The following is a 22,286-nucleotide window of genomic DNA, read 5'->3' as shown; positions in this document are numbered from 1 at the left end:
AAGGGCAAGAACATGTAAGTAAGCACAGAAGCTTTCTGTGGCTGTCACAGTCACTGATTTATGATTTCTGGAGATTGTAGAGCTGATAGGCAGTCTGTTATACATGGGTAAATGACTCCTTGCGACAGAACCATTTCTACAATGAGTTGTTTTCTTTCTATGAAGTGCTTTCTATTGTTGAGTGCTCTATCCGTGCTCTTTGGGCAGTTACAAATTGCCTGACATTCAAGCCCTCTGAGAAATCTACAAATGCCTGGTAAGAAAACTTGCCATTTCAAGTATTACATTACTTTAGGAAGGGAGAGACTCTTTTTTTTATTCTACATTTGAACAATGCCTCATGCAAGAGTCCTCGTGCTTTCTCAAGCCCTCCAACAAGTGCTGTAATATATTATTTAGTTCTAGTTTTTATTCAGAGAGGGGAAATTTCTTCTGTACCATTACTATAAACTAACTCTGAGTGCCAAACAAGGATGGAAGAATATTCTGAAATTTAACAATTGCTCTGTTATTGGAAGTTTATTTTAAAAACATGGAGGAAGGAGAAAAGCTTGATGTTGTGGTTTCTAACTGATATTCAAATTTTTATATCAGGCACATCAATTGTTTGAGACATTAAAATGTGACAGTAAGTTCTCCTTCTCATGATTTTATGCGGAACCCATCTTCCCATCCAATGCAAAAATCAAAGCAGGCTTTCTTCTGTAGTAACATTCCTTGGTAGAGGCCAACATGCTGCCTGCCTGTACTGTGATTTGTTGAGGAATGAACAGTCAGTGGTATCTGACACTCTGTCCTGAGCTATACTTTACTGTGCCTCTTCCAAACTCTTACAGGCTTTGCAAGGAGGTAACCTGAGCCCTGGCTGTGAGCTTGTGATGGGCCAAAGATGCAAATCACAAATAGGTTATGTTATGACAGTTAACAGAGTTGATATCTACCCTATGAGACAGCATGTGCTCTTGTTTTTATGCTGTATCTTTGTCCTACATTTGGAACTTTCCCGTTTCCTCTGAAAATAAACTTTTTGCTGGCCTGCCTTTTGGTGTAGCCTCTTATTTGAAATTAGAACATTTTGACTGAGCAATTTGTTTTAGGAAGATTGATTATTTTAATGGGTTTAAAACCATTAGCTTTGATCTCTCAACCTTGACCCTTTTTCACTACCTGGGTTGTGTTTTCCCCAATCAGCAGCCACACATCCAGACAGCTGATTGTGCCCTTTGGGAATTTAACTTAATTTATTGCCTTAATATATTTAGTTGCTGATTCAAGTAATGGGAACCAGAGAAAACAAGCATTAAAACAACTTTCCTTCCCCTTTCCCAGGCTCAACTACACTCCAGATATATCTCCTTTCCCCTTGTTATCTCCACAGGTTACATTCAGTCCCTTTGTTGAGGTGCTGAGTGACACAGGTGGTTGGGGTCAGGGCGTAGTGGTTTGTCTCTGCCTCTCCTTATTTCTCATCCTTTTCTTCCACTGCTGCTTCCTTCTTACTCATTTCCTCTGCTCTTTTTGTGGTCTCTCTGCGGGCTACAGTTGTGATCGGTTACAGAGCACTTTGAACTCCTCTGATCTTGCTGTCTCTGCTTCTATCCTTGTCAGCTTCTTCCCTTGTTCCATCCTTGTGTCCTGTAGTGTTTCCTCCCAGGTTGGTCTCCACCCCTTTGGCATTTTTCACCCTTTCTTCAGTATGTTTTCAAAGATGTGCTACACGTATGGTAGCATAAATTTAAGTCCTGTACATACTTCTACTTCTAAAGGAATGAACTGAACCATGAAATCTGTGCTTTTCCATGTTGCAAATTCAAGTTAACTGCATGTGGAAAGGAAGACAATTATGTGACCGTATTTTGGCCTGAAATCCAGCACTGAGTCATAATTTGATGTTTTAAGAGCACAGTTGACAGTTAATTTTCCTTTATAAGCCCAAGTGATGCCAGAGAAGTGCTACAAAAATTGAACTTGTAGTTCAAAACTCCACATGTATGTGGGGAAAACAAAAAGATATTCTGAAACTTTGTGGTGCAGATCTTGAAAAGGCAGCTTGCATCTGAGACCAGTAGAAATGGTTGATGCTAACATCAGCTTCAAATTGCTTCCACTCAGCATTTATAGCCAGGCTAGTTCTTGACTATGATTCTTGACTGAGGGAGTATAGATAAATATTCTAGACATAATTGCTATTTTACATCAGTTTCCTCCAAAACACTGAAGAAATTCTGTAAAATGCACCTCTGATAGGCTTGGCTGCAAAGAGCTATGACACAGGACAGATTATGTCAGCAATAAGAAGTTTGTAATGAAAAGCAGAGTTCTCATTCTGTAGGATGCAACATCATGGGTTGTAGCTGCTCAGAAAGTATGTGGCAGTTTAGCAACTACAGCTTATCTGAATCATTACAGAATACTTCCATGAATGCTTTAAAACTAGGCCTGGGCTACAAACATGAGCTTCGAAGCAGAGTTCAGAAATTCCCTCAAATTCCTATTTTGATGTTTAGTTTCGTCCTGTTCTTGCACAGAGCTAAGCCAGAGGTTCAGATAAAACCTGAGATCTACTGCAGTCTATAGGAGACAGATGAAGGATGTAGGGTTTTGCCCCAGACTTACCATAATGGTGACGGATTTGTTAGGATGTGCCACGGCAAAATAAGAATCCCTCCTGTCCTTGGAATCGGCACGTTTTAGACAATGGTTAAAAAAGCTGATTTTATTTTGTATTAGTATAAATCACCCTTGTTCTGTGCAGAATGAAAGGCCATGCTAGCAGTTTACTATACCTTTACGCTAAAAAAAAAAAAATCCCTACCCAAAACACTTCCCTAAAATAAGCTATTTAATGCAGCCCCTTTGCCAGCCCATTGTTGTGGGAACTTAGACTTTCATGTATTAATGACACCAGACAGATTCTTGTCTTGTGTGTGGAGCTGAAATTCTAGGTAAGTGTCTAGGCTTACTTTTTTTAAACTTAGGCATGACTTTTTCTTTTTTTGGTGTGAATTCAGCTGTTTAATTGATATGACTATACAACAGTACCTTGCCTATACTTCCACATTGTAGGCTTTGGAAGGCATCAGCAGTGACTGCAATTGTTCTATCAAGGTTATCCGTATGGAGTTTGAGGTAGAGAAAAGAAACTTAGCAAAAGTGAATTGTGTAAAATTAGGGGAATATTATGAGAGGATCTTTACAAATGAGATTCTTACCTTTAATTTCTGCAGCTTTAAATGCCAAGGATCTGTGGCCACCATTGCAGCTAGAGGATTAATGTGGCCCATTCTAGTTTTGAAATAAAATGAAATGAGCTTATTGAAATACTTGCAGCACTAAAATTGATGGGAAAAATTCCATGGAGTTCAACAAGTACAATTTACAGATTGACCAGGATTTCACTATATACAATTTGGCCATCAAGATTTAAAAAAACTTACAGATTTTGACAGTACTTTATAATATCTGAGCCGTAATTATAATATTAGAACATCCACAGTTAGCCTTGGATAAAATTATTCCTCATTTATATTTATGGATCTTGTCTCTCCTTCGCTTTTTAAAACATCACACGACCAATCTCGCATCTGCTGAAATTACAGCCAAAATATCCAGTATTTTCAAGAGATTATAATCAAAGATTTAATGAGAATAATACTGATGCATTGATTATTAGAACTGCAATTTCAAAGTAATTTAATATTTTTTAAAATATTGTTTATTTTAAATAGGATCCAAGCATTGGTATCTGAATAATGGTAAGTCTACAATGCCTTCATTCTTTTGCAATGTTTAATGCTTCAAATATGCTACAGAAAACTCATAAGAAAATTCAGATTTGGGGGAGATTTTTTAGCTTTTTAAGAGAAGGTGTTCTAAAATTATAGTCATTTTTATGAAAATCTACTCTTGGTTTCCTACACTGGTGTAGTATAGAATTTTCTCTGCATAACAACTTCATGACTAGTGTGTAATGACTTTTGTCATGTCAATGTTATTGAATGATAACTTTCATCACCATAAATCATGTTACACAGTCATACGTGCCTCTGTATTACATACTATAAAATCCTCCAATAGCAATAACACCCTTTATGTAAACATCTGCAAATTAAGGAAATGAACCTTCAAACATTTGCTCTAGTGAGTAATCTTACCTGTGTGAGTTGTCCTGCTGACCTTAAAGAAACTTCTCAAAGGAGTGAGAATTTTCTCGTAAATAATTATGGTAATGCCTCAGTGCCTGCAAAATACATATTCCAGAAGGATGTATGTTATGTATCTTCACTGTATTTATTTGGGATTTTCCAACTGATAATGTTGAAAGAATCAGCCCTGTATTTCCTGGCTTCTAACAGAAAAAATGTTCTTTCAGAATTTCCCCGACCAAGATATACTGGGCCAGGCTTTTGAAGATGCTCTGGAAGTACTGCAGCAGCACTCTGACAGAGAAATGCAGTGTTCACCAGGTAAAAAAGATCACTATTCAATTTCATTTACCACTTTGTATTTTTACAGGAAAGTACATCCTGAAGCACACAGGTGGGAGAGTTAATTTCCCAGAGGTAGATAAATGGAAAGCAGAGTACATTGGGAGGATGTAAAGTGAGAAGTATATTTAGAGCGTTTCCAGTCCTCCATTGTTACTGCCCAGTGTGGTGTGCAACTTCCATGTCACAGCACAGCAAAACTGTTGAACAGTCCTCTTCTACCTTCTGCCCAGTACTAGCCTAGGTGTGTTGAGCATAGATTTCCTATAATCAGAGGAAATGTGACCATAGTGCAGCATCCATTTCCAGTTTTAGTGTTTTAAATGAAAATATCCTCTGTTCTGCTGTGAATAAACAATGAATTCTGGTTGGCAAAAACAAACAAAAAAAAAAACAAAAAAGAATCATCAGTTCAACCAGTGAAATTAATTTCCTCAATTACTTTTTTTTTTAAATAGACATTTTAAATATTTTAATGCAGAAATGATAGTTTGAGTCTGTATAACTAATAGAAAATTGTTTGTCTTGGACTTGAGTGTTTTATATTTTACCAAATTTAAAATACAGGCAAGCTGTAAATTGTTACGGTTCAGGCAAGATTTTGGCAATTAAATTAATATAAAATGTAAAATCTGTGTTTGGTGTTTTTACCTTGTAAGTAGACGTGGAAGGAATGGAAAATTGGAGGCTACATCACAAACCCTCTAAGTTCAGAACAAAACATCTACTCTCTTTTGTGTGTAATGTATTTCATGGGAAGAAATTTATTTACATAGTATCTGCTACATTCTGAAATGTAAATAAGACCAACTGAGCCATATCTTCAGCTGTTAATAAATTTTCAGCTCCATTGCACTGGTAATTTACACATGCTGCAGGACCCACTATATATTATTACTTGCACTGTTCTTTACCTGCATCTGTTGTTAGGGCCAATGGAGAGAGGTATTAAAGGCCTGCAGCTTAGTATGTTCCACAGCTGCCCTCACGTTTCCATTTGCAAGAGATGTACCCTTCAAAATCTTCTTCTGACTGCCTGCAGTGGGTAATTTATTCCAGCGTTCTCCTCTGCTGCTTTTAAATATTTTAAGATCCTAGGTTTCTTCCATGTTCTTTCAGACACTGCAGATACTCTGATGCTCCTTTACTTAATTCACAACTGGACTTGCATTGTACTAGTGCCCTGCAGAACATGTAGAATGCATGACACTCCGTTTTCTTTTCTGATGCATGTATTATAGTAGTCTATAATTATCCAATTCATTTTGTTTGGTGATCTATTTGTCCCTTCTTTTTTATATTAACCAAATTATTTCACAATACCATGAAATATCTGACATTCGAGCTTAACAAACAATATTTTTCATCTTGAAGGCACACAAAACCAGCCCAAGGGTGTGGTTAGCAGTAATAGTAGAGTTTGTGTTGGATGACCTGCTGATATGAAACATTTTGGCTCTGGAGATTTTGTTATCTAGAAGGCAGCCATTGGATAAATGTTTTTATGATGGACCCAGAAGCATGTTAAATAACTTGGGTGTTTTTCCTCCTTCTCTCCCTTTTACTCACTCTGTTTCTGTTCTATCCTGCCAATTCTCAGGTTATAAAAATTGCCTAACTTTGATCAACCATCACCACCACCGAGCAAGTCCCAGCTACTCTGTAACACCATCTACAGAGGACCAAGGGTATAGCTGGAGAAATGTGATTGTAAGTTAACTGATTATTAACAGTAGAGCCATATAAAAATGGGAAATTGGCTTCCCATTTGTGATTTCTAATACAAATCATTACGCTGACTCTAACAGAAATTTGGTCTGACCAGGCATGATTCAGATGAGGCTGCCTTGGGAAATATTTACAAAGCATGTTTAATAGTATTTTTTTATAAGTCACCTTAGCTGTTTGCTTCAGGTGCTCTTCTGTGGTTCATTATGTAACATAACTAACAAGCCAACCTACTAATATGATAGGGAAAAGGGTTTCTTTCTTTTCCCAAGGAACAGGTGGAGGACAGCAAATTGCAAACTCCACGTTGCTTCTGCCACTGAAAAAGTATCACACCTTTTGATTTCTTCAACAGCAGTTTGCTTTAAGAGTGCTGGAAAGCCCAGAATTATCTGGACTCTGAGCTAAGCTTCAGCCTGCAGAGTCCATATTAATTCTTAGAAACACTGGGAGTGTGACCTCCAGGAGTGATGGAAAATGAACATTGCAGGGGAGATAATTTCAGGTAAATAGATTTTTAAAAAGTAGATTTCCAACCAGCAGATTAGAGACAACATGGCACAGGAACTACACTCTGTAGGGGCCACTGTCCATGTGGTCCTTGTCTTTTACTAAATTTGGAAACAGAGTCCAGCAGACTTCTCTGCATCCAGTAGAAGGGTTGAAAGCCCAGAGTAAGGCAATTACTCTGTCCTTCAGACTAATAGCATAATTTCCTCTCTGATATGCAGTCCTTCCCACTGGATATAAATTAGTGCTGCTTGTTACTGGTAGAGTACACTGCATGCCTTCTTGGCTGAGGAGTCTTCCATAAGTGAGATGATAAAAGGCTGCATTTTGATGGCTTCAGACAATTAATTACTATGAGTTTCTTTTTCCTCAGTACATGTACTTTATTAGTAACTCTTTGCTGTGTTAATTCTTAAAGAACAGTGGAATGGATTTTTACGCAGATGAGACTGTCTACAATACGCTGCAGAATACTCCAGAAACCCAAGAGATGCATGCTACTGCTAGCCAGCCAAAAGCAGGGAAAGGTGTGTACAAAGAATATATCTTGATATGGACATTATGTTACTTACAAAACCTCTTAGTGAGTTATGGGTTATCCTTTTCCTGATTTTGCAAATAGTAAGTTGTGTGACATTGGTCATTGCAGTACTTCCTTTGTTTATTGCATTCTTTCTTTCATTTCTGTTTGGGATTCAGCATCCTTTCTATGGCTCTGCTAGATGAGATTTTTATAGCTACCACTCTGAGCTGTTGTACCTACTTTTGACCGTGGGGTCCTTTTCAGTAGCTTCCTGATTTCACTGCTTTTTGAAATCCCCTTCTCTCAACTTTAACCGCATGGTGTCAGTTTTTGATATAATCTCTTCCCATTGATGCTGAACACTGTGGTTTCTGTTGCTTAATAGCTGCTACTACTACTGCTACTACTACAAATTCCTTCAAACAGTGGGAAGAGTAAACTCTTCTTTTAAGTTCTGTACTTCTGGCACTTAAAATTCACCACTTCAGATGAAAACCCTTCAATCCAGAATTGTTGCTTTTCTAGGCCTTACCTAGTGTTTCACTGTCTGTTTCTGAATTGAGCTTAAGTTGTTACTACTCTGTTGAACTTATTTTCATGTTTTATATTTCTTCTACATCATTATCAAGTTTCTTTTCCAGAAGGCCACACTGTAAATGTAAACATTTACATTTGACTTTACATGACTATTCTTATCGGGAATTTTTGTGTCCTCTTATGGGTTTCTTGCCAGAAACTGTGATTCAGAGGACTATGTCCACTGTGCCTAAATAAATATAGCACTCCTTGCTTCCTATTGAGACAGGAAAGGTTTTCTGTACACTAGCAACTGGTGTGGCCCTCTAGGAACGGATCTGTAAATGAAACAATTAGTACTGAGGACCTATATTTTGTGTTTAAAGTGCTTCATAATGGTTTATTTGAGACAATCTCTAGGCTGGTCACAGGTTCTGAAAGCTGTAGTGACTTAGATATACTTCTGGAAAACATCTTTGAGTTAGGTTTCCTCTGAAAGGAACCTAGTTCATGCACATCAAGATCATTCCATGATCTGAACTAAGGCTCAAGAGAGGTGTATCAGAAATGCATGTGAATTAGAGAGAATTAGGTTGCTTCAGGACAATTTCAAACCACCTTATGGAGGAACACTCCTCTTTCCACTGACCACATAAGAAACCTGCAGATACTACCTTGCTAGTTTAGACCAGTGGTTAGCATCTGGTAATGAACATCACTAGCTTACACAGTCAGATGCAGTACAAAGATCTATGAACTAATCCCACCTCAAACTAGTGCATCCACATTTTGTACCACTTTGGAGATAACAGCTGGACTATAGAAGCATAGCTGCATTACCACATAAGAGCAAATAAGCCCTCTGAGACCAAGGCATCAGCTGTATACAACGCTTCTAGAAATAAAAGCATAGGCAGAAACAACAGCTAAACAAAGAGGACAGGCAGCATGAAATCAGATCCTACTGCAGACATCACTACACCATCATTTTCTAGCAGAGATTTAGTTTGCAGTAGTCTTAGGATTTTCCCCTGATCTTATTTGTTCTACCACAGGTTCACAGATTTATAGAATAATTCAGGGTGAAGGGGACTTGAGGAGGTAATCTACTGAAGATGTTTCAAGTAACCAGGCAGTCTTCACTAGTTTACTTCCAGGGTTCTCATCTTGATGATACTAATTCTAATAAAATACATACTTCTAGTCACAGGCCATTTTTCATTTAGACAATGAAACTTTGTTAATTTTTTTGGAAAGTACCTCTAATTTCAGGCTCTTCTTCTTCCTAGTCTGACTGTCACTTCTCTCCTCTTTCCTTACCACCAGATGCAGAATTACTGTCATCCCTAACAGATGTTTTGGCTTGACCTCAGTGTTCCTTAGCAACTGTCAATTTGCCGCCATTCCTATTTTAAAATAGTCATGCAAGGCAAGACTTTATGAACTTTAGGTACAGCTGCTTTCTGCAAAATGTTCCTCTTTGTCTCATAATCTAAATTCTTCCTCCTTATGGCAGCTTCTTGGTCTCTGTTGACTTTGTGAAGGGAACTAGAAGTACTTCAGGAGAGGGATCCACAAGATCTAAGTTAAGCTAAACAGACCTCACGAGCAAACTTCAATTTGAGAGCTGTCTCTGTGGGGAGAATCACTTAGTGTACTAAAAAATATTGCAGTACTTCACTTGCTTTATTCATGATGGGAATGCAAGCTGACACTTCCACACATTTTTGGAAAACTCCAGGATAACAGAATGTCTAGCTCCTATTGACTAGGTGATATTTGTGGTACAAAACTTGCTTGCTCTTCCTGCTCACTCACTTACCCTTTCTAACAACAGAGACTACCTTGCATTCAGACATTGGAATAGGCTGCCCAGGGATGTGGTTGAGTCAGCAACCCTGGATGACCTAGAAGTCATTTAGATGTGGTGCTTGGGGGTATGGTCTAGGGGTGAACTTTGTAGAGTAGGGTTAATGGTTGGACTTGATGATATTAAGGGTCTTTTCCAACCTGAATGAGCCTCTTTCCTGTGCTGTCTGAGGATGTCATTTCCTGCAGTGAAGTCCTCAACCATGCATCTACAGAGCATGCATCTGAAGGCAGCTGAAAGTGGATTCTGAGACCTACCACATGGTGAAGTCACCAGATATCTGTCATGATCTCCAGATAACTTGTTCTTAAAATGACCAAATCCCTTTCCATCACCACAGACCTGTACATGTTTCAGAACTGTCATCCCATTTGATGTTACTCATCTTTCACTGAACAGTTTATACTGATCTTTTAATTTGAGACAGGATATTAGGTTTACCTATGCATTTACTCATAAAATCCCTTCAGGAAAAAGACAACTCCTCATCTTTTTTAAAAGTTTGAGCTCTGTTATGACCTTTTGTTCTTTATTTCTTAATAGGCAGAAAAAAACTTCGATTGTTTGAGTACCTTCATGAGTCTTTATATGATCCAGCTATGGCAAATTGCATCCAATGGGTGGACAAACCTAATGGTGTGTTCCAGTTTGTCTCTAAAAACAAGGAGAAACTCGCAGAGCTGTGGGGAGAAAGAAAGGGAAACCGCAAGATCATGACATATCAGAAAATGGCCAGAGCACTGAGAAATTATGGAAGAACAGGTGAAATCATTAAAATTCGAAGGAAGTTGACATACCAATTCAGTGCTGTTGTTTTACAGAGACTTGCTCCATCTTATTTCTTGGGAAAAGAAACAGTTTATCATCCATACATCCAGTGTAATCAAGACTGTCAGTGTGCAGATGACTGGACCAGTTACAGTAATTACATGTATAACAGTGGTTATGCATTACAGCATGTTAACAGCTAAACAGAGCTTTCACATAAACATGTCTTTGTTAGATACTAATAGTTCCCAGCAAAGGAACTCTTCTCTGTACATAGCTTTTTCTTTAAGATACCATGCAAACACAGAAAGAGGAGGGTTTAAAAATTTATATTGGCCTAGTTTTCTTCCTTTTGAAGTTAATGATAAATGATCATTGACTACTGAAGAAAAGCAGCAGCTGTAGAGCATGATGTTAATCAAAGGAATTCAGATTCAAGCTGGTATATTCAAGATCAGGATCAAGGACTTTGTCTGTTAGTGGACATCGAAGATTTCACCCTGACATCACTCATTAGAAGTTTTATGCATATGCCCAGCATTTCCAATCAGAATTAAATGCTCTCATACCATAGTGCGTACACTCCTTATCAGCTGAGTGCACACAAGGTAGAAATGGAAGAGATTTGCCAACTGCATGAAGCAACTGTCTCTGGTTTTGTTAATGTTCATTATTAAGAGACATTTTCTGAGGGAATGTCTGGTTGAACAATGAAGTCCACACAAAGGTGCATCTGTTGGCCAAGTCCTTAATCACTTACATTAACTTGTCTTAGCACAGATCCTGAAGTGTGTTATTAAGATTGCCAGGTGTGCATTTCACTGTTGGCAGTGGGTTCATTGAGAAAGTGACCATACTGTGAGAGGGTTAGTAAAAGATTATGCTTTTCAGTTATTTACAGTTCTTCTTGGACTTTTATCTAGCAGTTCTGCACTTACCTAGCAAACATAGCTTTGTTTATTTTTGGAGTTATAACTTTATACCTATAAATACAGTTTCACCTCTTCAGCTCTTTTCCTACACAGCAATGTAGCGGAAAGGCTCAGTGATCTTATGGTCTCTTCATGGGTGAGAAGGATCAAATTTAGGTAGAAAGAGAGTACTAGTCCCTTATGCCAGGATGATTCCTAAAAATCTACTTTTTTTCATGCTTCTGTAACCTGATCAACTTGCCTCATCATATGAGTGGTCTTTTGTGCCAAAATAGTTCTATTCAACTGCATTCAATTCCAAGTTCAGCATTTCACTTCTAGTTGAGTGCAGGCCCAGACACTAATAAAGAAAAAAATAATTTTTGTGGATTTATAAGGTAACCCAATATGTTTGATGAAATTTGATGACTTTGATAGTTGCCCCTTGCTCTAACTCCTGCTCAGAGGAGTTAGACACAATGAAACACTCCAAGGTTTTCAGTTAGGTCTTCAGTAAGATGAAAGTTGTGTACTCTTAGACATTTGGAGCATTTTAAACAGCACTAAAGACAGACCCAGATGTTAAGTCAGTAAATAGCTGCTAAAATAAGAAGGTCATAACTGTGTTGTTAATATTTAATTTTGAGTGTAGTATCCTGTAAACATTACTAAAAAATAGACACAAGGATGCCTCTGGTCGTACAGAACTGAATCTGGATCCTCCTGTAGCACTGAACACAGTGGGAGTTTAGCTCTTACAAAAGGACTGATGTCTTTGATTTGTGATGCCTTCACTATGTGAGCACATATGTAAATACAACACTTCAAATGTCTAATGTACATAAATTTGACAAGAAACTGCACAGTTTAATAATTCCACTTTTGTCATCCATTGCACACTCATATGTTATTTGCAAAGCTGCCATCATATACGGGGTTAAGAATCTGCTTTGTGTAAAATGCTTACCTGATCAATATATTTAGATTCACTTTCTTTAGCTTCATCTATTTGTTCAGAAAATAAATACTTATTCAGATTCTGTGTTACCTTTTCAATATCTTTAATCCATGAGCATATCAATTTCTATGATATACAGTATGTGCAACAAATTAATAGTAAAGTCATAGTCATATCACAAGACAAAAGACAATGTAGGGAATCAAACTTGTGATAGTCTCAGTATTTGCTGGATGTAAATCTGTGTAGGAAATCCAAGGCTATATGTGGAGATCAAAACAGAACTGAGGTGGGTGCTTGTAAAGTATTTTGATTCTAAATGCAGTCCCCTGTGCACCTCACCCTTCATCACTGTCCACCCACCCTTGGCCCCTGCATGCATCTTCTCCCTCCCATCTGCACAGGCTTGGACACAAAATGCAATGTTGCCAAGCACTCAGGGCAAACATGAGAGGCAGCTCCCAAGACAGCAGCTTTATCCTGTTTATTTAATTCTTGATAACTGGCCCATTGCTGACTGGGTGCTGACTTCTCCTTTGTCTCTCTCTCCTGCCTCCTTTCTCTTCAACCCCAGCAGCCAAATCAGGCTAGAAAGCAGCCTGTCTTCCCACTCATCTGCCTATATTTCACACTCACCTCTGACTTAGGGGCTGCATCTTGCCTCAGAAGATCCTGGGACAGAGCCTAAGGATGGGGAAAGAAGCTGGGTTTTTCCCAGCTCCCACACTCAGTGCTCCACTTTAAAGGATATACCAATGTGAGCAAGGGCACAGTACTCCAGCTCACTTGATCTGCTGGCCATGTCTCCTTTGATGCAGCCCAGCATGGGATTGGCCTTCTGGGTTGCAAGTGCACGTTGTTGGCTCATGGCCAGCTTTTCATCCAGCCTGTACTGATAACAAGAATTCTCCCAACCCAGGTGCAAGACCTTGCACATGACAGGATCCTGCAAATACTGAGGCTAGCAGGAGTCCCATTTCCTTGTATATCAGCCTTGCCCTCTGATGGGCACCTTGGTGGAAAGAGCTTTGCCTCATTTGCTTGGGGGGGGGTGGGGTGTGACTCTGGGCCCACAAGATGGCACCAACAGACAGCTTTTCACACTGAATTTGTGACACTTGCAGGCCTCCAGGTAATTTTTAATCTGTACATCCCTTTTTTTGGTGTTTTTTTTGTTTGTTTGTTTATCTGTTTGCTTTCCCCCAAGTTTATTTTTTATCTTCATGCAAAGGACTGCAGCAGATGTGGCAGAAGCAACACCTTTCCTTTTGAAGTTATTACTATGGCAGATATGGGACTGTTGTGATGAAGATGATGATATAAAAACAGCAAATTAAAGCACATACCTAATGTCAGCAGATCCAGAACTCTCTGTCAACTACCTTGAATCACAGTCAGTTTTATGGCTGCAGCTCAGTGTCTTCTCCAAAGTAAGTGTGGCTGCAGTGACTTCTAGCATTGCTGAGGGTGTTGCACGAAGAAGAAATAAAGCTTGTCTTTCATATTTAGACTTCTAAGTTCCTTTATGCAGGAATTACACCAACAGCCTTACAGACTCTGTGAAAGAGGTAGAACCAGAACATCTTTGCAACTTATCTGTCCCATCTTGTTCACCTATGCCATACTTTTTATTTATATATATATATATATATATATATATACACACACACATGTCCTGATTATCAGATCAAAAGCAGGAGAGAGTCATAATTTCCAGTTGAGAAATTATTTTATTTGATTTAATTTGATTTGAATTTGTCTCAAATGATTTTTTTTCCCTTTGGTAGCACTTTGAGCACACACCAAATACCTGCTTCCACCTTGCCAGACACTTACCAGATGTGCATTCTGGTGGTAGGTGAATCACACTGCACCACTGTCCCAGGTACAGATGAGTGCTGTCTTGTGGAAAGCATTGAATTACCAATTCCTACTTTTTACAAACTGAAATCTTCTGCTGTTATATCACAGGGCTGCATTGTGCTGTTTCACCACTAGTACATGGCTTAGTGAGTATAAAAAGGATGGAAAGTACCATATCCAGTGATGAGCTTTTTTGCAAGCAACTGCCCCATGGATTGTTTCCTAACACGTATCCTGAGTGCCAGATGTAAACAAAACCATGTAATCTTCTCTTTTGATTAATCAGAGCTGCTCCCAAATTCTTGGCAACATCTAAGCAACCACAGCTAATTGCCTAATAGATGCTGAATGATGGTGAACACTCACTGGTCTATCAGGGTAACACTGGAGCTCAAGCTGGGTGTTCAGGATATTTTCTAGTTGTATTTCATTGACCTTGGATATTACCCTAGTTTCTTTTACAAAAAAGGTCTAGGCAAACTCCAACACTCTGTAAACTGCAGAGGTAGGTTCCTACACCTGTGCACAAACTCAGGGCAATGGCTTTGTAAGTGCCTGCTGCTGTCTGTCTGCATGAACAGATTCATGAGGGACTGAAGAGAGTCTGAAACCACAAAATTTATGTTTTAAAGGGTTTTGGACAATGGTTGTCATTTCTGTTTTCAGTGAGTTTTAGCAAGATGCTTCATTTCAATCTGAAATATTTCTGTAGTATTCCATCAGACAACGTGATCAAGGTCTCACCGTGTACTACAGACAATAATGCACTATATAGGGAAATCCCCTGTCCATAGTGACAGCAGAGGGCGTTCGCTTGGTTTTCTTGGGGGCTTTAGGTTCAGCAGATCTTTCTGTGAGTCTCCTGCCCTTGACACTTCACAGTCAGCTACTATCTAGCTATGTAACGACCTCTTCTGAAACCTACCACTGTTTTAGAGCCTTATTTCAGCCAACTTCTAGTTGTCTTACCTGCTGACGTGCTGTCAATTCCATGTGGTGTGTTTTAGACCAAAAGCTGGCAACTATATACTGTGAAATCTCCATTGGTTTATTCAAAAGGGGCCTAGACTTAAAACACCAAAGTGCATCACCAGCAACACAGTGTCTACTCTATAATACAGCTGTTTAATCATGTCTTATACTACATATAACACCTTCACAAGGAGAATTCAAAGGACTCTAAAAGGTACCAATATCACTGTTGTATCTGCAGGTAGGGCAGAGTATGACTGAGGTGTGGTCAGATGTCCATGGACTCAGCAGCAGATGAGCATCCCGAGCCTGTCTTGCAGCCAACATATACGTTTATCTTGTGCTGGTCCAGCTTCCTGCAGTTTCCAAGGCATCATAAGAAATTAGTAAAGTAATTAACAGAATCCAATTCATGCACTGAAAGTGCCCAAAACAGAAGTAAGCAATATTTCATTGACTGACACAGCATACCTGGAGGTAGCACAAGTTTTAATATTATTCAATAGCACACCTCAGACTTGAAATCTGGGACACACTAGTGAGGAGCAGCAATTCTCAAGGAGATGAACATCTTTTGCCTGAGCAGTTTATTTATTTTGCTTTTTTTTTTTTTCTCTTTCCAGAGAGGAAGTTATATCTAATTATGACAGTCAGAAGCTTCAAGACTTGGTGGTGTGCATACACTCTCCCAAGGTAGTACAGGCCTAAGAGACACCAGCCACCTCATTAGGAAGTTGCACATTGAACAGTTGGTGTTGATACAATGGATTATAAGGTGAATTACAGTGCAACCAGGCTGTATTAGCAAGATGCCATCAAACTGCACACAGAGTGTAAACTGATGGATGGAAAAGTAAATTCCTTATTTGACATTCCAGAAACACATAACCTGAGCCGAGAGTTCAAGAACCACAATGAAATAAAAAGACAGACAGCTGGTTGTTTGTCACGGTATCTCTGTGTAGAATTAGAAGCATTAATTACATATGGGGAATATTAATGACAGTTTAAACTGGAAAGCAGCTAATCATTATGGTACTATCTCTAAGCAGAGAGCTGGTGAAGCCATGCTGTATGTTCTTTTGGAGGAAATGAAAACTCAGCAATTCTATTTGGAGTACTAGCAGCATGTAGTACTCTGATGGTCTGGGTTAACTTTTTTGCTTCATTAGAGCAGAATTCCTTCACAACTAGAAGGCACAATTCTTTACAGAGTTGGCTAAGCTCACTAGTCTTGTGGAGATCCAGAAATCACAGGAACTGGCTTTAAAATAATGAGATTGGGTTAAAAATAATAATATTTGATTTTTTTATTTGCATTCCCATTCTTAAACTTCTTGAATTGGGGTTTCCAATTTGTAGCCAGCAATGCTGAAGCTAATATTCTTAAAAAAAAAAAAAAAAAAAAAAAAAGAACCAAAGGCTGGGAGAGCTGAGGTTGTTGGAAGAGTAACACATTTGGAGAGAATTGGAACACTGAGGAAAATTCCATCTTCTGTATTTGCAGTAACATGCTCCATAATGAAGAAAAACCTGTCCACCACAACTAGCTAACAGCTTGCAGACAGACCCCAAGAAAAGATGTAGCAGCAAGATGATCTCTAGCCACTGGAGTTCTGCGCAATCACACGGTCAGCCACATCATCTTCACTCAGCTCCTAATGCTCTCAGTTTCCTCTTGGCCAGTTTCAGGCAGCTGTATTACTTTGGACCTCTGAGGTCTGCAGAGCCTCTCAGTCTTCACAGACTAAGGCAAAGGATTTAGACAGCATTTTGGCATGCTGGGACAAAATGCAGACTAATTGTCTATTCCATTTAACAGCCCACAGTATTTAAAACAGTTGAGAATCATCTTTAAACATCTCAAAAGGCCTTGGAAGGCCTGAGCATCTCATTAAGAGCAGTCCTGCATAAAAACTGCAGGTTTTATTTGGTGTCACTGTGACATGGTGCGTCCTGTGAAAAGCACACCAGAAATGGAAAGTGCTGGGTTGGCTACAGATCATCAGAGCCCTGAGTGCATGTTGTCCTCTCCTGTGGGTTTGGCTGCCTGGGCTCAGGGCCAGGTTTGATAAACAGCTGTTTGTCCTTGAAAAATGTTGTGAAGAAAGAGCTATTTGAGAAGAATCCGAAAAAAGCCTCAGGAGGGGCTGTCCCATTTTGCTTGAGAGCTCTGTTTAATCTGACTTTGATCCTGTTTGAGATGTGCTGCATCCATGCTCTGCCCGGATGTATATCTTGTTGATCCAGACCCTCAGTCTGAGATTTGGACTGACTTCTTGACATTACCTTAGACCTGGCTCATCACTGTGGACTTGTTTAGCAACCACTGGGCTGTGTCCAACCTGCTTACTGCCACCAGACCTCTTCTGTTCAACTTGGTTGAGTACTGCAGGACTGTTCATGTCAGTGAGGTCTCTGCCCAGTCCTCCTTGTTATGCTCAGTATCCTGCTCCCTTTTTCTTGCAGAGCAACTTGCCCTTGCTATTCATGAACACAAAGGCAGATGAGGTGAAAGCTGTTGAAATTTTCAATTTTAAATAATTAATGACACTACCACGTCCTGAGAAGTGCTATGAAACACAATCTCAAAAGGAATTACTTGAAAAGAGTGTCTGATCCTTCTCAGTATTTTGACACATGGAAAGCATTTAATTCTCTCTCTGACCCCTGTGCAAAGAAAGCCACCTCTTATCTAGCTCTTGTTTACAGAAGAAACTTCTGTTATTATATACTAAATTGCAAATTTAAAGTAATATTGTTATACTAGTATTACTCTCTCCTCATGTGAGCTCTTATTCCTCATGGGCCTCTGCAAAATCAACACTTACTCTGGAATAAGCATCACACAAGTGTAGTATTCAGTAGTATCAGTGATAACATTTCCTTATCTGGACTAAATAAAGAGACATTTTAATGAAACAGTTCTTCAGGATTTGAACTGTTGCAGGCTGCACACAACTGGAAACATATGTCTTTCTGCTTTTTTATATTGATTCCTCTCAGAAGCAGCATGCTTTGATTTCCAGTGTGTGTCTGTCTGTCTGATTTCTTCTCATGTTTTAGAGTCCCTGGGTAGCTGTAACTCACCTCTTGGCTTGCCCTCTGACATGGTGAGGACAGCAGCACATAATCAATGGTAGAATTGCTCCTATCAATCTTGTTCAGTAAGGGCCTGATCCTCTTACTGAGAAGGGCAAGAGGACAGTTCACACCAACTTCAGTCAAGCAGAAGAGTGCCCCAAACACTAATGGCTTCAACAGCAGGTGTTCCAGGGAATCCACATCAATCTTCCCTTTTGTTAAGATTAAGACTTTTGCCACCCTTTGCTGGCTGAAAGTCAAATACCCATGCAATCTGACCCTCCAGCACTGAGTGTGAAAGGTGTTGCCATGCAAAGCTTTCCATTAATTCTAGTTGTAACAAAAATTGACAACTAATCCACTTGAAAAATGAACACCTTTCCAATTGCTCACACTTCATGATTTTCTGAGACTGAAAGAAAGAAGCGCTATACACCATGAAGAAGGTGATACTATGACTTTCCAGTGACAAAAAAAATCTCCCTTTTTTATTTTTCTTAGGCCTGGAACCAGGCACAGATGTGGGTTTGGGGTCAGTGAAATACCTTTTTCACCAGACTGAGGCTTGGGCCAGAGTAATTTGGAAGCAGAGGAGCCCTTATTTCAGAGCCTTAGTCTGTCAAGACTGTAAAGTACTTGCATGAGGGCTCGACATGAGCATAAGCCTCTGTACTACTGTGTCATAGCTATTCTTTTTTAACAACAGCTGTTTGAAAATATTCAGAGGCCTGCAATGCTGAGGTACCTTCTGAGAAGTTAGATTAAGATCCTGTCCTACAGGGATTTTGATCTCTAAGTCTGAATTTTATATTGTGTATAATTCATACAAGTCCTTCTAGACACAGACTTTTGCAGAGGACACCCAAAGATTGGACTAAATGCAGTTCAGCTAGTCAGGAGCTCAAGAAATGCACAAGTTATATGATTACATATCAAATATGTAGCAGGAACAGGACATCCCCATGTTCCAAAAGATGTGCTGGCAGGGAAGAAGTCTGTCCAGGCTGAGTAGAGAGCTTTAGCAGCAACTCAGAACCTAAAAGAGAGTTTGTGGCCTTTGGAAAAGGGGACAGGCTACTCAGAAGGACTACAAAGATGCAGTGATGCTATGCAGGGAGAAAATCAGAAGGGCCAAAGCTGAACTGGAACTCAATGTAGTTATTCCTGTAAAATATAATTAAAAATGCTTCTATAAATGCATTAATAAAAGGAGGACTAGGGAGAACATTTTAGTATCAGCCCTTATTAGAAGCAGGGGAAAACATCACTACAGATGAGGAAAATGTTGAGGTACTTAATGCTTTCTTTGCCTCAGTCTTTAAGAGCAGGACTAGTTGTTTGCTGGGTAGCCAGCCCCTTGAGCTGGAAGACAGGGACAAGGAACACAAGGAAACCTCCATAATCTCAGAGGAAATGTTTTGTGAAAATTATCTGCAGTGATAAATATCTTGTTGTGCTTCATGCCTCCATTTGTGAAGGTAAAGTCACTCCCACACTGAGCTGCCATGTGGTGACTGCAGAAATGGGAATGGGGAAGGACTCTGAGGTCCCCAGCACCACTGTCAGGGTTCCCAGGGCAGCCTTATGGGGTCAGTCCCTGCAGGTTAGGCTGCATGAGTACAGATGTTTTTCAGTGTCAAAAGCTGTGACTGCCTTTTCATGCTGGAACTAATTATTATGACAGACATCAGAGAAACTGCCACGTTGGGCTGCTTCAGTCTGTTGTTTCCAGCAATGGCCCATGACAAGAGCTTGGAGAAAGGTACAAGAAAGGCTATCAGTGGTTGATGGTGAGGATAGCTTGCTTCTCGTGGGCTATTGGTGCTTCTTTGGTACTATTTGGTAGCTGTGGCATTGCAGGAGTGAAGTTCTTTCCCAGTCCTGGAGGAGTTGAAAGTATTTCATCAGAGTATTTCATAAAGAGGCATGCAAAGGCTTCATATACTGCTTTGATCACAATCTGAATACTCTCAGTTAATTAATTCTCTTGTTATGACTAGTCTGGCCTAGGAGTCACAAAATTGGCATTTCAAATTCCAAAAGACTGTGTTGCTCGGTGTGCCCCATGTAGGAATGAGCAGACTGTGAAGTGTGCATTCAGAGCCACCTCCCTCGTACTCCGTAAGAGTAAGAGGCATTAAAAATTAGTGTTTGATCCTCTCTTCATGTTAATGTCTCCATGAAGCACCCTTTTGGATAGGGGTATTTGTTGCTCTTTGGTTTTCACCCTTTTTCTCTCTTGGCCTGTACTGACACATCATGCTCCTAATACCTTGCAAATATACTCGCTAGGTAACAGAGAAACAATGCAGGCTCTTGCCAGTTGTCAATCATATGATCAAAGAGCACAGCACTCTATGTCCCAGGTCAGTGATGAATTTACACCCAGGCTTGTGCAGCACTTTCTTACTCTAGATAGTAAAGAGCGTGTTTAGACATGGAAACTGGAACCAGAGAGTTTTTGTCACAAACTTACGGTCTCGAGGCCTTCACAGGTTGCTGCAGAGTTCATTACTTGTTTTCCTGAGGCAGGTAGAAACAATGTCACCTTCACCATTTTACCCTGTGCGTGTGACTTCAGCTGATCTTGACCCACAGCCAAGATATCGAGTGCTAGCTTTATGATTCAAGCTCTGGCATGCTGAAGATGGGAACAAAAATGTAAGACTTCAGATTACACTTTGGCAAGGTCTGCAAAATTCAGCACTTAAACCCCACTAAATCCTTTTGGTTAAAGCTTTGGTTAATTAATCAGAATATGTTACTGCTGCAAATAAGGAGCATAAATTAGATTACAGTAGAGCTAATAATTTTTCTTTGGTGCTCTTTGTATGCAATTTAAGCTCTAGAAGACTGTTTAACTCACATGGAGAGCAGACTTGCACTGTTCTCTTTAGGAAAAAACCTGAGGTACCAGCTAATTGACAACTCCTGCTTGTAGTGAGTTGAAAGATCCTTTGCAAGCCACAGTCCTTAGTTTTAATGTATTTGCAGCACAGAGGATAGAAAGGATACAAACAGTGCTCACTAATTTTGCTAAAGCTTTATTTCAGAAGTTTGGGGACACAAACATCTATGGGAAGGAAAGATTCCCTTTTTGGTATAAAGCAATTGTTATAACTGTATGCATGAGCACATGTCTATGGCATTTCGATAAGGAACCTTACACTAACATGTGCTCAGCTTGCTTGTTCCTATCATCCCTAAAAGCTTTCCCTCCATCACTTACAGTCCTCTTTGGTCATCTCTCATGCTTTGACCTTTTCCAATCCATGTTCCCATCCCCCAACGCTTGCTAAAATTTCCTCCCTGTAGTCCTCCCAAAAGCTCCTAGTCTCACTGTCTACCAGCCTTCAATGGTATCAATTCATATTTGCCTTTGGGTGGCCCTAGACAAAGTTTTAGCATGCTTTTATCCAGGCCAACTCAGTGCTCCATGTATCAGCAATGTTAATGTGTCAGCTTTTCACTTTTCCACTAACTGCATCACATATCTGTGTGTAAGGTATGCCTCATCTGTTTCCTCTTGCTAGACATGAATGTTTTATAGCTTTGTATAGAAATTTTTAAGCAATAAAAATAGAAACACTGATGTCAGTTCCTGGTAAGTAACTCATATCAAATCACGTCCCACTGGTAATTTGGCATAGCTCTTTCTTACGAAAGTATTATGTGAATGGATGCCCAAAATAACATTTGGTGTTGTTAGGAGTATCAAAGTCTCATCTGTAATAACAATAACTACTGAAAATCCTGCAGGAATAAAACAGATTATGTTTCCTAGATAAAAAATCCCATGAATTTCTTTTTTATTTCCTTGTGTGGCACAATTTATTGAGATTATTCCAACCTCATCATTAAATGTCAGCAGCGATAACATAAACTTCAGAAAAACTAATCTTCATGAAGATTTTCAGGTCTTTATTCCAGCTCTAAAAATTATATAAAAGTCATTTCACAAATGCTGAGATAAAGTAAAAATTGCATCATTTTCTTTCATAGCTGCTCTGTAAGTTTCCCCAGAAACCATTACATCTGCCACTTAGAAGTCAGCATTTTTCATGATGGTACCAGATACATTAGCACAGAATATTCA

The 22,286-nt window shown here is 39.4% G+C and overlaps 1 protein-coding gene across 1 annotated transcript; it reads left to right on the top strand.

Moving 5' to 3' along the window:
- The first annotated feature begins 4,228 nt into the window (after window positions 1-4,228).
- SPIC (Spi-C transcription factor) lies at window positions 4,229-10,605 on the top strand. The gene is made up of 5 exons (XM_054387011.1): window positions 4,229-4,270; window positions 4,373-4,466; window positions 6,088-6,197; window positions 7,144-7,252; window positions 10,178-10,605. The coding sequence occupies exons 1-5, from the start codon at window positions 4,229-4,231 to the stop codon at window positions 10,603-10,605; spliced, it is 783 nt and encodes a 260-aa protein (XP_054242986.1).
- The last annotated feature ends 11,681 nt before the right edge of the window (window positions 10,606-22,286 follow it).

The sequence above is a fragment of the Indicator indicator genome, chromosome 14, assembly GCF_027791375.1.
Source record: "Indicator indicator isolate 239-I01 chromosome 14, UM_Iind_1.1, whole genome shotgun sequence".
Taxonomy (NCBI): domain Eukaryota; kingdom Metazoa; phylum Chordata; class Aves; order Piciformes; family Indicatoridae; genus Indicator; species Indicator indicator.
Note: the sequence above shows the minus strand (reverse complement) of the source record. Positions and strands in the feature narration are given on the sequence as shown.

Bases quoted from the DNA above. Each gene is read 5' to 3' on its own strand.
- SPIC (XM_054387011.1), top strand. From the start codon at position 4,229: ATGCCTCAGTGCCTGCAAAATACATATTCCAGAAGGATGTAT. The intron at 4,271-4,372 runs GTTATGTATCTT...ATGTTCTTTCAG, and splicing joins CATATTCCAGAAGGATGTAT to AATTTCCCCGACCAAGATAT. The intron at 6,198-7,143 runs GTAAGTTAACTG...TAATTCTTAAAG, and splicing joins ATAGCTGGAGAAATGTGATT to AACAGTGGAATGGATTTTTA.